General features: G+C 39.8%; 1 protein-coding gene across 1 annotated transcript in view; it reads left to right on the forward strand.

Annotated features, from left to right (window-relative positions):
• The window catches only part of IGF2R (insulin like growth factor 2 receptor), a 57590-nt gene that overhangs the window by 21805 nt on the left and 21278 nt on the right, over window positions 1–14507 (forward strand). Inside the window, exons 11-26 of the mRNA XM_069010706.1 lie at window positions 380–544; window positions 1225–1365; window positions 1718–1864; window positions 2765–2896; window positions 3280–3427; window positions 4818–4995; window positions 5572–5687; window positions 6071–6233; window positions 6845–7024; window positions 8042–8143; window positions 8987–9088; window positions 9760–9934; window positions 11232–11399; window positions 11952–12095; window positions 13349–13527; window positions 13892–13979. Of these exons, the coding sequence (XP_068866807.1) occupies window positions 380–544; window positions 1225–1365; window positions 1718–1864; window positions 2765–2896; window positions 3280–3427; window positions 4818–4995; window positions 5572–5687; window positions 6071–6233; window positions 6845–7024; window positions 8042–8143; window positions 8987–9088; window positions 9760–9934; window positions 11232–11399; window positions 11952–12095; window positions 13349–13527; window positions 13892–13979 (2328 nt within the window). The remainder of the gene's footprint in view (window positions 1–379; window positions 545–1224; window positions 1366–1717; window positions 1865–2764; window positions 2897–3279; window positions 3428–4817; window positions 4996–5571; window positions 5688–6070; window positions 6234–6844; window positions 7025–8041; window positions 8144–8986; window positions 9089–9759; window positions 9935–11231; window positions 11400–11951; window positions 12096–13348; window positions 13528–13891; window positions 13980–14507) is intronic.

The following is a 14507-nucleotide window of genomic DNA, read 5'->3' on the forward strand; positions in this document are numbered from 1 at the left end:
ACCAAGCTGTGACAGCTCTGCTCAGGGTTTGACTTTTGTGCTTGCTAGTAGACTTTATGCTCAAATGAATGCTTGCTTTGAGCCATAGCTAACACAAGAAATTAATATTGTTACAGTAAGCAGTAATTTCAATGTCTAGCAGGATGTGCTGTGTAGTAGCACTGCTAGTCTAAATTTACACTGATGATTGAGAAGATGGAAGTATAAAAGAGCCTTTTTTTTTTCCTTGCCAACGGTAAAAAAACCCCAGAAATGCAAGTCCTCTGCAGCAAAGGGATTTTTTGTCTTCCTTGCTCATTGCTAGTCCTCAAGTCTCCTTGCTTTTTTCCCCTTCCCCCACTAGAAACCTAATATCTGTTCATCTGCTTTCTGTGTTAAGGTAATGATGGTAAAGGAATGCCAGTATTCACCGGTGAAGTTGACTGCACCTATTTTTTTACTTGGGATACAAAATATGCATGTGTTAAAGAGAAAAAAGATCTCCTTTGCAGAGTTACTGATAAGAGAAAACACTATGACTTGTCACCTCTTATCCGCAGTTCAGGTATGGCAATGAAAACCAGTTTTCAGTTACTTTTGTCCTGAGTTTACATAACATCTCTAGTGCTATTCTTTAGCTGAATATTAGTCAGCTTTTGCTGTTCTTAGTGAATTTCTGGGATGCTGGTGTTTGCTTCCCTCATTCCAAACAGACTCGAGTGCCTTATGAAAGTAGCCATGTCAATGACTGCCTTGGTTGCTGCCATCTTAAGTGGTTTTAAGTCACAGAATCACAGTTTGGGCTGGAAGGGACCATTAACGATCATCTAGCCCAACACCTCTGTCATGGGCAGGCACACCTTCCACTAGACAGTTTGCTCAAAGCCCCATCCAACCTGACCTTGAACACTTCCAGGGATGGGGCATCTCTCTGGGCAACCAGTGCTAGTCAGAACCTACCATGGCTCAGCAGCTTCCACCCAGTGGTTTGTGCAAAGGGAATACCTTTGGACCCATCCAGAAATAGCAGGATTTGGCAGCTATGGCTTCATGGGACAGATGCAGGTATAATCTCAGCTGGTGGGGGAATGGAGCTGAGATTAGGGCTTCTGTGTGCTGGGGGATGCTCTGAAGGAGAGGTCATCACAGAAATGCGGGGTCCTCCATAATAAAAGGCATTTTGGCATGGAGATGCTGGAACAATTTAGCCAGATGACTTGTTCTTAACAACCCTCTGTATTTCAGAGTCAGCCCAGAACTGGGAAGCTGTGGACAGTAGCTTTTCAGAGCTAGAAAGGAAACATTACTACATCAATGTCTGCCATAAAGTGTGGAAGAGAGGAGGAGCTTCCAGCTGTTCAGATGGTGCTGCTATTTGCTCTGTAGGTGAGTCAGGGGTTTTTGTTCATGGTGTTTCTGGAGTTTTTTTGGTTCGTTGTTTTTTTAAGCCTCTGAAGGCTTGTCACTTTCTCTGCAAATGGGGTTGGTTGTCCTGAGTGCCTTCATTTATTCAAGGAAACAGAAGTTAGGAGCATGTTTCTCTTCTGATCTCAAAGAGGCCTGAAGAAATAATGCAAGTAGCTTTTTCTAACTAAAGAGCCATAGGCTTTGTAGCATGGTTTGGCAAGGTAAAAATCAATGTTTTCTCATTAACTAGACAAATGGAAAGTCTTAGTATCTAACAGAAGCTTCACTTCTTTTCAGAGAAAAAAATGTTCTGTATTTACTGTCTTTACAGATAAGCAAAACAACAGTAAGAATCTTGGAACATTTGTATCTTCTCCTAAAAAGGTTGGAGAAAATATTCAACTTATCTATTCAAATGGAGACAGCTGTGGTTCTAAAGAAAAAATCCAAACAGTACTCACTCTAATATGCAGACCAGGTGAGAACATCCACGCCCTGTTCATCGATCCAGTTAAAAACTGAAGGTCATCTAATAAGCCCAGACACAAGTGCTAAATATTAGCATGTGATTTTGTCTTTTATCTCTTTCTGTGAAAAAGCTTGAAGTATCGTGGTTTGTTTGAATGATGGCAATGTAATTGTAGGTATTTAGTTCTGTTTACCTGTTATTCAAGTACTCTTTAAAAACCCTTGAGTAGGTCTCTTGAAATAAGATTCTTCCAAACATGACTGAAGTATGTTTAAGTGTTTAAAACTCCACAAATATCTGGAAGCTATACGAAGCACTTTCTTTCCCTAGATTGTCTTGATGGGAAAGAGTCGTTCTGAACTGAGATCAGATACTTTAGCCTTCTTTTCCAATAAGTATGGTTTGTATCTAAACTGCTGGCAGTTTTATGAAAAGCAGAAACATTTGCAGAAGTTAATATTGTTCATGTTGATTGCGATAGTCTAATAGTTAACTGTCTCTCAAGGAAACAGAAAACCTGTGTTCTTCTACCCCAGCCTTAGGAAGTTGAAACTTCCAAGTGTGCTGGCTTTTAGGATCAGATTATGCACTATTTCCTAATACAGCTATTGCTTTGCTATAAACACACCAGTTTAGTGTGTCAAAGTAGACATTTTTTCAAATACTGTGATAGTTCTCAGGAGCAGATTGAGCCCTCCACCTTTACTTCTGGGTTAAAATTTTATTTTGGGGAGAAGAATGCAAAGACTTAATGAAAAATAATTTTGATTCCATTTTCAAAGAAGAGGTACTTTAACAGTTATCTTGGCCTGCTTTTCAGGGGAAATTAATGTTCTTAGGTGTAGATTCCTAGTTCCTGTTGGCAGCCTGGCTGTCTGTATGCATAACACGTTGCTCTTGTGATACCAGGTGATCTAGAAAGTGCTCCAATCTTGATGGCTGAGCGTGAGTGTTCGTATGCATTTGACTGGTATACTGCTGCTGCCTGTGTCCTGTCTAAAACTGAAGGAGATGACTGTCAAGTCTCTGATCCTCAGGCAGGTATGTATTTCTGTTCAGCAAATTGAAAGGTCATTAGGGATACAACTTGTGCCACAACCAGTAAGTCCTTTTGATGCTCAAGACTAACGTGAGTTCAGCCTAATGCTATAAGCACCCACAGTTTTAAGTACGTGCATATGGAAGATCAGAACAGCATGAGCTTAATACTCCGCTAGTGAATGCAGGAAAATAGATGAAATGCACATTTTACTGAAGTAAAGAAATCATGCTTTTAGTTTGTCCATTTTGTTTCTGGAACAGTAATTACATAGAAGGAGACTTACTCAAGGGGAGATGAACTAGCCATGTGACTGACTGAATCAAAACCTGTGAGAGACATCAGAACAAAATCGAACTGATAAAGTTTATTCCTTCCTGATTAGGCTTCTCTTTTGATTTATCACCTCTGGCCAAGGCAAAAAGTTACTATATGGTTGACACTGTGGAGTACTTGTTTTACATAAGCATCTGTGGCAGCCTGCCTGATGACCTGTGTCACACAAAATCAGCAGCTTGCCAAGTAACGCAAAGGTGAGTAACTAATTCTGTTGTCTGTAAGAGATCTCTCGTTGCGTGATGTGTTGTTGTCTGTGTGCAACAATGAACAATTTGCATGTAAAGTAATTACTGGGCTACCTGTAGTAGACTCAGGTAATTTGCATATAATTTGCAGTAATTACACTGCCAGCTGTTTCAAGCCAAATGCGCATACATGTGATCTTACTTACAGCTAACTTGTGAGATGGAATGTGCCCATTGCTCTCCCTTTTGTTATCCATAGGCACTGTAAACTCTAGATTAACTACTGCAGCTGTATTAAGGCAACCTACAAGCCAGAGATTGAGAGTCAGCTGTATTCCAGGAGCTGGCCTAAAGAATGTGAGCTTGCTGCCCTTGGCATGAGCAGTGGCTGCCTTAGGCAGAGGTGAAGCCCAGAGTTTGGGTGTTGCACCATATGGGCTCAGGTTGTGCCAGTGGAGGTTTCGACTAGATAGTAGGAAAAATTTCTTCATGGAAAGGGTTGTCAAGCATTGAAACAGGCTGCCCAAGGTAGTGGTGGAATTGCCATCCCTGGAAGTGTTCAAAAAATGTGTGGATATGGACTTGAGGACATGGTTTAGTGGTAAAGATTTGGTGGTGGTGCTAAGTTGATGGTGATTGGACTTGATGATCTGGGAGGTCTTTTCCAACCTTAACAATTTTATGATCTCCATTACTGAATGTGCTGCGCAGGCATGGTCCCAGTGTGTACTGCTACTCTGACAGCATCATTGCTTTTGCCTCCTACAAACTATGTCTGAGGTAGTATCTCTACATTTCAGGTTCCAGGTCAGAGATGGGGTACAGGACAAACACTTGCAGCTGTGTATGAGCTGGCTCTATCTGAGTTACTTCCAGCCAAGGAGAGTTCACTGCAGACCCTTAAAATGTTCTTCAGGGGAAGATGGTCAAGCTAGGTCTGATAGAGTCAATGTTAAGTCAGAGTGAAGAAACACTCCTGAACCAAAGCTGATACCTAGCGAAGAGCTGTTGTGCAGTGCTAGGTCTTCACTGCCCATATGTAATTGGATGAGGCCAGTTTGACCCCAAGTTGAGGGTGTCTGCAGTTTGACTTCTGCCTTGGAGAATGAGAACTTGATGGTATTGTCACTCTTTTTAGAGAAGGGAGTATTAAAGTTTTCCAGATACCTAAGCAATATGTAACTTCCTTTCCTTTTTCTGTTCATGTTTTAAGTTTCCTTTTGGCAGCATTCTTTTTATCCCAGCTCACTGAGGTCTAATCAACCTTATTTTATTATTACATCTTGCTGTAGTGTCTTGTATAAACCTACTTGTGTGGTTACTATTTGTAGGACTTCTCTTAGAGACAGAATTAATTTTGCATTCTGTTCACTCTCAAAACTCACTTTTTCTTTTCTAGTAAGGATCAGTCTTGGAGTCTTGGACTGCCCAGTTCCAAACTTTCATATTATGATGGCCTGATTCAGTTGACCTACAAAAATGGTACAGCATACAACAATGAGAATAAAATACAGCGATCTACCCTTATAACTTTCCTGTGTGACCATGATGCTGGAATAGGTCAGCCTGAATATCAGGTAAGAAGTTCTATATGAAGAAAGGAAAGATCTCCATCCTAAAATACTGACAAGAATAACTACTAGGTCAGTACAAGCAGAGTGTTATGTGTGGAAATATCCAGTACCTATAAAGCAGACTAAAAGAAATAGTTATTTCTCTTGGTATATTTACCTCTTGTTGCAGCCATAAAGCTTACCTTGGCCAGTGAACACTAAACTGTTTACCTGGATCCAGATTCTTACCTCACTCTCCTCTAGTCCCTGGGCCATGTAATTGTTAGTGCTTTTGATCATCTTTTATTTCTAGCTGGGAAAAAGCCAAACTGGCTGAGAAGTAACAAACGGTAGGACTGTGTGTCCTGTAACATAGCAGAGAGCAGTTTAACAGAACCAGAGCAGATTTTTTTGGCAAGAGCATTTTTGGTGACACAGGGAATGACAAGATCTATAACAGGACAGACCAACACAAATCAGTCTGAGAATGTATATTCCAAAACCAAGGGGAGATGGCAAGCTTGACATATAAAGGAGTAGCTATGAGTTGCAAAGTCGTCTGTGTGGAAACCCTCTCTGACCTATTCTGCTCATTTGTAGAAAGAAGATAGCTATACCTACAACTTCAGATGGTACACTGAACATGCTTGTCCAGAAATTCCACTGGAATGTGTTGTGACTGATCGCAACACCATGGACCAGTATGACTTGTCAAGGTAGGAAAGTGACACATGCAGTGTAACTTAGCTATTCTAGTTTGGTGTTCTGGCTGAAGTTGGTTTCCTGTGTAGACAGCACCAGAAGCTTCACCTGTTGTAACAGTCTTTACTGCAAGTGTGTTGAAATCCCTCTAGTACGTTGACTTGCCTCCTAGGATGTAAACTGACTTCTTGGGATGGTTTTGCTTATAAAAACTTATGACCTTGTCAACTGTGCTCTGTGTCCCAGGAGTATTCTTTCTAATTGTAGCACTTAAAAATGAGGGGGAAAAGTTACTCTGGAATGCCTTAAGGTTGCTCTGTTTCTTGAGACTGAGAGGGGTAGAGATAGTCTATGAGGAATGTGTGTTCTTAGAGTAGAACTTTCTCTTTCTGCTCAGATTAGCAAAATCTGAGAAGAGAGGTGAAAACTGGTATGCCATGGATAATTCAAGACCAGGTGAGCGCAAGAAGTACTACATAAATGTCTGTCGACCCCTGATTGCTGTCCGAGGATGTGACCGGCGAGCATCTGTCTGTCAGATGGAATACAGGCTTGTTTCTGTGAGTACCCTTTCCATCCCAGCTCAGAGCTGGTTTGCCACAAGTGAGATTGAAACACACGAGTGAGATTAAGACACCCTTGTGAATTCTGACTCTTTGTGCAAAGGAATATTCTGTGTACCCATACTGGTTGCATATCCATAGCAGAATGATAGAGCTCCTGTTCACCTCTTCAAAGACCAAAGCTTTAATTTTTACAAGTGTACCAATGTCATGTTTGACATTCATGATTTTTTGCCCTGTGTTTCAAAGGCAGACAAACTGCATCTCTTCTATATGAATTGGTGGAGTCTCAGAGACTGCTAGGAATACACATTTCTTTAGGAACAGGCTGTCCTCCTGGATATTTTGTCCTGCTTCTGGCTTGTTTTAGAATCAGCTGTGGAAAAAATTTGTTTAAAGATTCTTTGTTGCCCCCCCCCCCCCGGTTGTGGAGGTTGTCTGTTACATATGTGAAACAGAATGGGAGAGAAATGTAGAGGTATCTCTATACCTTTGTTATCTTCAAAACTCTCAAGATACCTACTACAATACTCTTGTATACAGGTTATTTTCTTTTTGGTTGTATCTATTTTTTTAAATGTTGCTGACATGCTTTTCTTTATTTCTAGGATTCTTATTCTGAAGTCACTTCTATTAGTAATCTTGGTGTTGCCAGCAAAGAACTAGTAATTGAAAGACCTGGACATGTTTCTCTGACCTATGCAAATGGCTCTGTGTGCATCAATGCTGATGGAAAGACAACTACTTATACCACCACCATCCACTTTGTCTGTTCCAGGGGCACTCTTGTAAGGACAAATGATCTTCCAGTTGTTATTTCATCATAGTAGGTTTCTCATCCTGTAACATGAAACCACATGAAGACGTGTAGTGTATAGCAGATTTGTGACAAGGGAGACTTCTTGAGGTGTTAAAACAGAGATATAAAAACAAAACTGATTTAAATGATAGAGAAGCACATGTCTCAGTATTTTACATAAATAAGAACTAGATAAAAACTAACAGCTTTGATGGACGATACTATTTCAGACTGGTCCAATTAGCATGAAAAATACATGAGGACTTAAAACTGCAAACATTATGGACCCTCTTAAGAGGAAGAATATTGTAAAGTGTATCTTCAGGCTTAGGTTCTGCATCCTCCGTAGATTATTAATTCTAGAATTCTTAAATCTGTAGAGTTTTCAGTGATAGAACTCCACATATTGAAGTTTAGACTGAGGGGATTGTTAGACTTAAGGTTGCTTGGTTTTGTGAATCTGCAGGTCTTACTCTCATCACCCACATGATCTTTAGCCTAAGAGGTGTGGTGAAAAATCTGTGACATGGAGCAGTTATGAACTGCTTTGCTTTTATCTGAAAACTGACATGAAGTGTATATAATTAATATTCCTGTTACCTTGGTACCTCGCCTAACAGGCTTATGTTGTTTTACTTTTGCTTTTTTTTTTCTTTTTAAATTATGGACTATGTATTATACCCCAAAACTCTTCAAAGTTTAGACTGAGATAAAATCTAGTTACACATGTCTAGATTAAATACTGAATTTAATCTGAGCATTTGGATGTGAGATTCAGTTCTTGGCTAATGCTTGGTGACATGGTAAGTGTTTATTAACTAGACAAAATTTTCAATGATGACCTTCAAGGTGTAAATCGGGGAGAGGGAATTTGGGTGGGAATTGTGTGCCTTTGCAGTGAAGTCTTTTAGAAGAACCTGACAGTTTCTTGCAAGGTGGAATCTCAAACATGAGAAAGTGGTAGCTATTACACTTACTCTGGTCTTCCTCTGCAATCTGTTTCCAGAGTAGCAGCCCACGGTTTATAGCTATTCTGGATTGTGTGGCCACTTTCTTATGGGAAACTGAGGCTGCTTGCCCAATCAAGGAAACAAAAGATGATTCTCAGGTGAGAGAGGAGAATGTAAATTGTATTGGTAGTTCCAAAGTACTATTTTTTTTTTCCTAGCACTCTTGGTTGCTGTGTTTAAATGGCTCTTGAAGATAACTAACTAAAGTGAAATCTTAAAGTTGATCATGATGGAGTCATGTGATATCTTACTGCTTTATTTTTGAAGTGTTTCTGAAATGTCTAATTTCTGACCAAAGTATTCAGGTGATTTCTCTTGAGAACAGTTTACTTGCTCTTGTAATTGAATGTTTCATTCCCTTGCTACGTTGCTTGTAAAACTGAGTTTATATGTAAGCATATGTATTGTCCTTGTTTTGTGCAGATCATCAAATGAGACTTTTCTTTTTTCACACTAAACCCTCAGATTAGCTCGGTTGGAGCACAGTGCTAATAACACCAAGGTTGAGGGTTTGATCCCTGTTTGATCCCCATACGAGCCATACATTAAAGAGTTGGACTTAGTGATCCTTGTGGGTCCCTTCAGTGCAGAATATTCTGTGAAATCTACTCAGTTGCTTCTACTTTACAGGTCTCAACACATAAGTGTGAAGACAGTCCTCAGTTAAAATTTCCTTGCTCTTACTAATATATGATGGATTCCATCTGTTAAATTCCACTTTGATATGTTGGTGTGGCTGATGTCAGTGGACAAAAATAATTGAATAAATGTACAAAAGAATTGAATGAAGCTACTGCCAGAGCTGTATTCTGGTGTTCTGGTATGCAGGCTAGGAATATGTCTAAATCGCTACTTCGGTTCTTGAAACAAGTTAGAGGTAAAACCTAAACAGAAGAAATGCAGGAGGAGAAAGTAATTCTGTTGTAATTTTTTTTTTCCAGTCCTGCTCTGTGCGAGATCCAAACACTGGCTTTCTGTTCAACCTGCAGCCATTAGCTTCTGAGGAGGGCTATACGGCTACTGGTAATGGGAGGAATTTCTCGGTAAGGATTTCGACTGTGCAGTCTGTTGTTTATGAGCGCTGTTGTTGCTTTTTTTTTGTCTTGCTTAATGATCTAGTGGAGCTTTCACTCAGTCCTCTTAGGAAATATGAGTTGGCAGGAAAGCACTGTGATTGAGAGAAGGAATGAAAGATAACTTCATTCATCTGAGATGGTCTTAAAAGCGTTAAACTTCTGGTTCTTGGTGAACATAAGGTTGCCACACTTTTGAGGCTACCTTTCTGAGATGATTTTTCCCTTATGGACTCGGTTGTGTACTACCAATTTACCTGCTGATTCTGAAGAAATTGACAGGGAAAGCCTAGAAAGGGATTAATCTGTCCATGTCATTGTTTTTAATGTAATCTGCATGTGTCAGTAGTCCTAGGCTGTCACAGATAAAACTGTAGTGGTATCTTAGGCCAAGAATGAACTTGCTGAACCACACCCTGTACCTCTAGTGGGGAGAATTTGTGGACCCTGTAATCCGAAGATTGAGGATACTGTTACTGTATTATAGTTGAAATGTCTGTCGTTTCCAGACTGTAAGACAGCCATGTTGTTTGAAATAATTCTTGACAAGGGAGTTTTACTGATGTAGAAATGGCTACGTGGACCTTGTTTTTCTGATGCAGTTAATATTCTGTATATCTACATGTTTTCAAACCTTCTAGCTAAACATTTGTGGACACTTGCCATATTGTGGTAAAATCAATGGCAAAACAGCTGCTGGGTGTGAAAGAGAAAATCTGACACCTGTGAGGCGGGTGGAATTGGACAAAACACTCTCTCTATCCAGTGAAGGGTTTCTCACTCTTACCTACAGAGGTCCTCTTCATGTGGAATCAGGTGAGTTCCAGAAATACACAGTGGAAATGGATGCTTGTATTGTAAAAACTTAGTATGACTGGTCTTCATTCCTTCTTTTGTTCATGTACTGAAGTCTGTTTGGCTTGGTATTAATTACTTAAACAAACTGTTTCATATGGAAATTTCAGGAAGAAGAAGAGCTACACAGAATGGTAAAGGCTCAGTTTTCAGTAATACATGTGCATTTCAAAACTCTAGGAAAGTGACTCAATCAGTATAGGGTTTTTTCCTTAGCAGATGAAAAACAGTGGTCCTTGCATAGAGAAATGGACAGTCAAATTGGGAAAACAAATAAAATTAATTCTGGCTCTTTTTCTAAGTGAAGTAATAGCTTTTATCTTCAGTTTCATGGATAGTGCTCTCTAAAGTTGTTTCATATCTGAAAGGTCAGTTTTCAGTAAGCTTATACTCTCCTGTATGCAATTTTTTGAATTAGGGCTCTAATACTTCATGTACACCTACTTCATGAATTTAAGTCTCTTTTGCAGATAAAACGAATAAAAAATGTGTATCTAGTTTTTGCTCTCCAATTATACTGAAACTGAGCTTCATAGAAAGGAATATGACATTTTAGCAATAAAAGACTTGGGGAAAACTGGGTTTTGAATTCAGGACCCTCAGATGCTTCTGTGTGCTTGTTCTCCGTACAAATTGCTGGGGTGATATCTCTTATTTTCTCAGTTGTGACATTTTTGTACATAATATGTAACAATGATTGAGCTCTTACGTATTTTGCTTTGAGAGGTTCTACAGTTTTTATAACACTACTAAGCATTTTGATGACACATAATACTCCCTTACATAATTCTGTCACCTCTTGAGAACTAAACAGAGCTTAAAATATAGTGCTTTGATAGGATCAGTATTATTTGTTCTGCAGTCATTACGCTGAACTTCTTACAAACGAACAAAACCCCCAAACCCAGAACTTTGTGTGATGTAATTTAAAAGCAGTAATTTAAAGCTTTTGTGTTTCTTCACATATGTCAAAGAACATAGGGAACACAGGTCAGTGAAGGTAATTATGTCCTTGAAATGTGTCAAGGCATTTTGGTCTCTTATTTGTAGAGGTAGTTGGGGCTCCTAGGCAATTTTTATAGCTTTCTAAAGAACGTTTGCATATTTATAGTTAAGACCCATAAGGAGTAAGGTAGTGTTATCCTTGAAGCAGTTAGTAATAAGAAACTGTTAGAAAATTGTGACGTCAAGTATTGGCTCGAATTTAAATTCAGATGTTCCAAACAGAACCATCAGCAGATAAATGTTTGTTTTACAGGAACATCAGACATGTTCAGAGTGACTTTCATTTGTAATGATTCATATCCTGGAGAGCTTAAGTTTGTGCGTGAGGAGATAAACACAGTGCTGGATGTCCATGATACTTTTTTTGAGTTTCACACAGCTCTTGCTTGTGCTCCTGCTCCTGTAGATTGTCAGGTTACAGGTAAGTACCTGGAGTTTGAGTGGGCTCTGTCCTGTGTTGGAAGGACTAACTGAACAGCAAACTTCTGGTCAGTGGAGGGCTTTAAATATACCTATTGTGAAGACATTTGTAAGACTTAAAATCTTTATAGAAGTTGTAGGGTAGGAGAGGAGGCAAACTGAAGCAGGTTTAACTTACACAAACAGGGAAAGAAGCTAATTTAAAACGTTGTGGTATATACAAGAAAGCTGATAATTACTTTGAAAACGAAATAATCCGTATTGTGACTGATGCTGCTTCAGCCCAACTCTGAAGCAAATGAGTTAATTTAGTATTGACATCTGTAAAAATGCACCTGTGAATTGTGGAGAAGTTACATTTGGGAAGTAACTGTCAGGGGAACTATGATCTGCATTTGGCATAGTGATGTTCTGGTGGCAACAGTACGTTCTCATAATACGTATCTAATGGGATTCTGAAAATTATTTTGAATTGTATATTTGTCAGTGAAACTGGTATCATTTCAAACCCAGTTCTGCTGTAAGTTCTCTCAGTTTACTGCATTTCTTCCAGATGCTGCTGGCAATGAGTATGACTTAAGTGACTTGAGCAAAGAGGGTGAGCCATGGGTTGCTATAGACACTTCAAAGGAAGCAAAAAAGCGAACGTTTTTCTTGAATGTCTGCAAGCCCTTGCCCTATGTGACTGGATGTCCTGGTAAGCCAAATGGCAAGCACTTCTTCACTTGTGGCTTCTGATGCAAGACCTTATAGTCAGAATGATGTTCCTGGGTATTTTAGTAGAGTTTATTGACTCTGTCTATTTAATCACGGAAATAGCTTAGACCTGGGTGACATGTCTCAGGAGTATTAATAAACAAACTTTTGCAAACTGAGAGCAGTCTTAATGCTTATCAGGATTCTCGCGTTGAGATGTATGTGAATGCATTTGGGAAAATTGCATGGAGGGCAGTATTGCTGGGTTCTGTGATTTTATTATTATTTTTTAAAGAAGATAGGAAAGTGTCATAGTTTAACCCCAGCCAGCAATCAAGTCCCATGCAGCTGCTTGCTCACTTCCTCACTCGTAGGATCGGGGAGAAAATCAGAAGGGTGAAGGTGAGCAGTTTCAGGTGAAGACAGTTTAATGGGCAAAACATAAGCTGTGCGTACAAGCAAAGCAAAACAAGGCGTTAATTCCCTGCTTCCCATGGGCAGGCAGGTGTTCAGCCATGTCCAGGAGGGCAGGGCTGCATCATGTGTAACAGTGACTTGGGAAGACAAATGCCATCACTCCAAATGGTCCCCCCTTCCTTTTTCTTCCCCCCAGTCTATATACTGAGCATGATGTCATATGGTCTGGAATATCCCTTTGGTCAGTTTGGGTCACCTGTCCCGTCTGTGTCTCCTCCCAGCCTCCTGTGCACCCCCACCCCCTTGCCAGTGTGGCAGTATGAAAGCAGAAAAGGCCTTGGCTCTGTGTAAGCCCTGCTCAGCAAAACATCTGTTATCAGCCCTGTGTTCAGCACAAATCCAAAACACAGCCCCATACTCACCACTGTGAAGAAAATTAACTCTACCCAGCTGAAACTAATACAGAAAGTCAACTGTTGTTGAAGCCTCCTAACTGAATGAGGCCAGAATGAGAAGCTTATACCCTGTCTTACTGCATTTCTAGCAAGTTTAATGTATTTAACACTACTGTAGTCTTTTACAAGTCTGTGGAACCAGATAAATCAGTGGAGTTTGAAAGATTTCAGTGTTTGCAGGACAGTAACTTGTTCTATTCCTCAAAGGCTTTAGGTACACAATGTCTCTATCTGTATTTATGAATATGTGTGTGTTGTGTTCTGCTTCACGAGTTTGAACAGTTTACTTCAAAGCTCTCTTAAGCTACCGTTATATTATTTTACAATAAATTTAACTCTAGTTGTCAAAGCTTTGAGCTAAAACCCAGTTCTTTTCCTGTAGGTGGTGCCATAGGATCTTGTGTGAAATACGCTGATAAAAGCAAGAACCTTGGAGTCATTCAGATAAACCCCCAGGCTGCTACCGATGGGTCATTAAGCATTATCTACTTGAATGGTGACACATGCAAAGATAATCAGCGTTACTCTACACGTATAATCTTCCAGTGTGATCAAACCACGGTAATTTTCTGTTCTACTTGTTGTTAATGAGAATTTTAGTGCTGGTAACAGAATAGACCGTGCTTACTCCTCTTAAAATTGAGAGACTGGTTCTAAAAAGTAAAAACTTACATACCAGGTTTTTCCTTATCTCTTCTTAATAAAGCTCTGTCTGCCTTACTGAACCTGTAGAACACAACAGTGAACTACCGGAATCCTGTGAGCCACCAAAAGCAGCTCTTTGCTGAACATGAGTACTGGAATTTGATAGTGGAGATCTTAGACTGTGAAACTGCAGTAAAAAAAAAAAGCCATGCATGTTTGTTTTGCAGTGTAAGTAAGGCTTACTTGTAGTAAGCCTCCTTCATATGGCTCTTTTCTGCAGGGATCACCAGTGTTGGAGCAAGAGACTGACTGTGAATTTGTCTTTGTTTGGAGGACCTTGGCAGCATGTCCTGTTCACAAAGCAGAAGGTAAGTGTAGTTAGTTGAGCTTTAAATTCTCAATCAAACTCTACAAGTAGTAAATACTTATGAAGCTATGTTGGTTTCTTGCCCTGTGAATCTTTCTGTAAAAAGTGTTGGCTTGTGGAGGGATGCCTACTCTGAGCTTTAAACTAACTACAAATCCTATCTAACGTTAAAAGTGCAAGTTAGGATGACAGGCAATTGTACTTGCCTATCTAGGGGAAGAAGATAGTGTAATAATGCTGGTTTGAGAAAGCATTGTACTACCTTGTTAAATCACAGACAGACTTGCTAGTAAATATTAAAGCATCAGGTTTCATGAGAACAGAGTTGATTCTATGCCTGGCAAGTCATTCCCTTATCCCTCACTGAAGACTGGAAGCAAGGCTTTAAACTTGGCCCTTGTTAAACAATGGGGGAGAGACCAGTGGGAGAATCTTGGTTTGCATTTGACTCCAGGATGTGCAACAAGGAATCACAAGTTCTAGTTCTGGTAGTTGATTATCATCTCTTAGATGGAAGGTTAAGTGTGTA

Source organism: Aphelocoma coerulescens, chromosome 3 (assembly GCF_041296385.1).
Source record: "Aphelocoma coerulescens isolate FSJ_1873_10779 chromosome 3, UR_Acoe_1.0, whole genome shotgun sequence".
Taxonomy (NCBI): domain Eukaryota; kingdom Metazoa; phylum Chordata; class Aves; order Passeriformes; family Corvidae; genus Aphelocoma; species Aphelocoma coerulescens.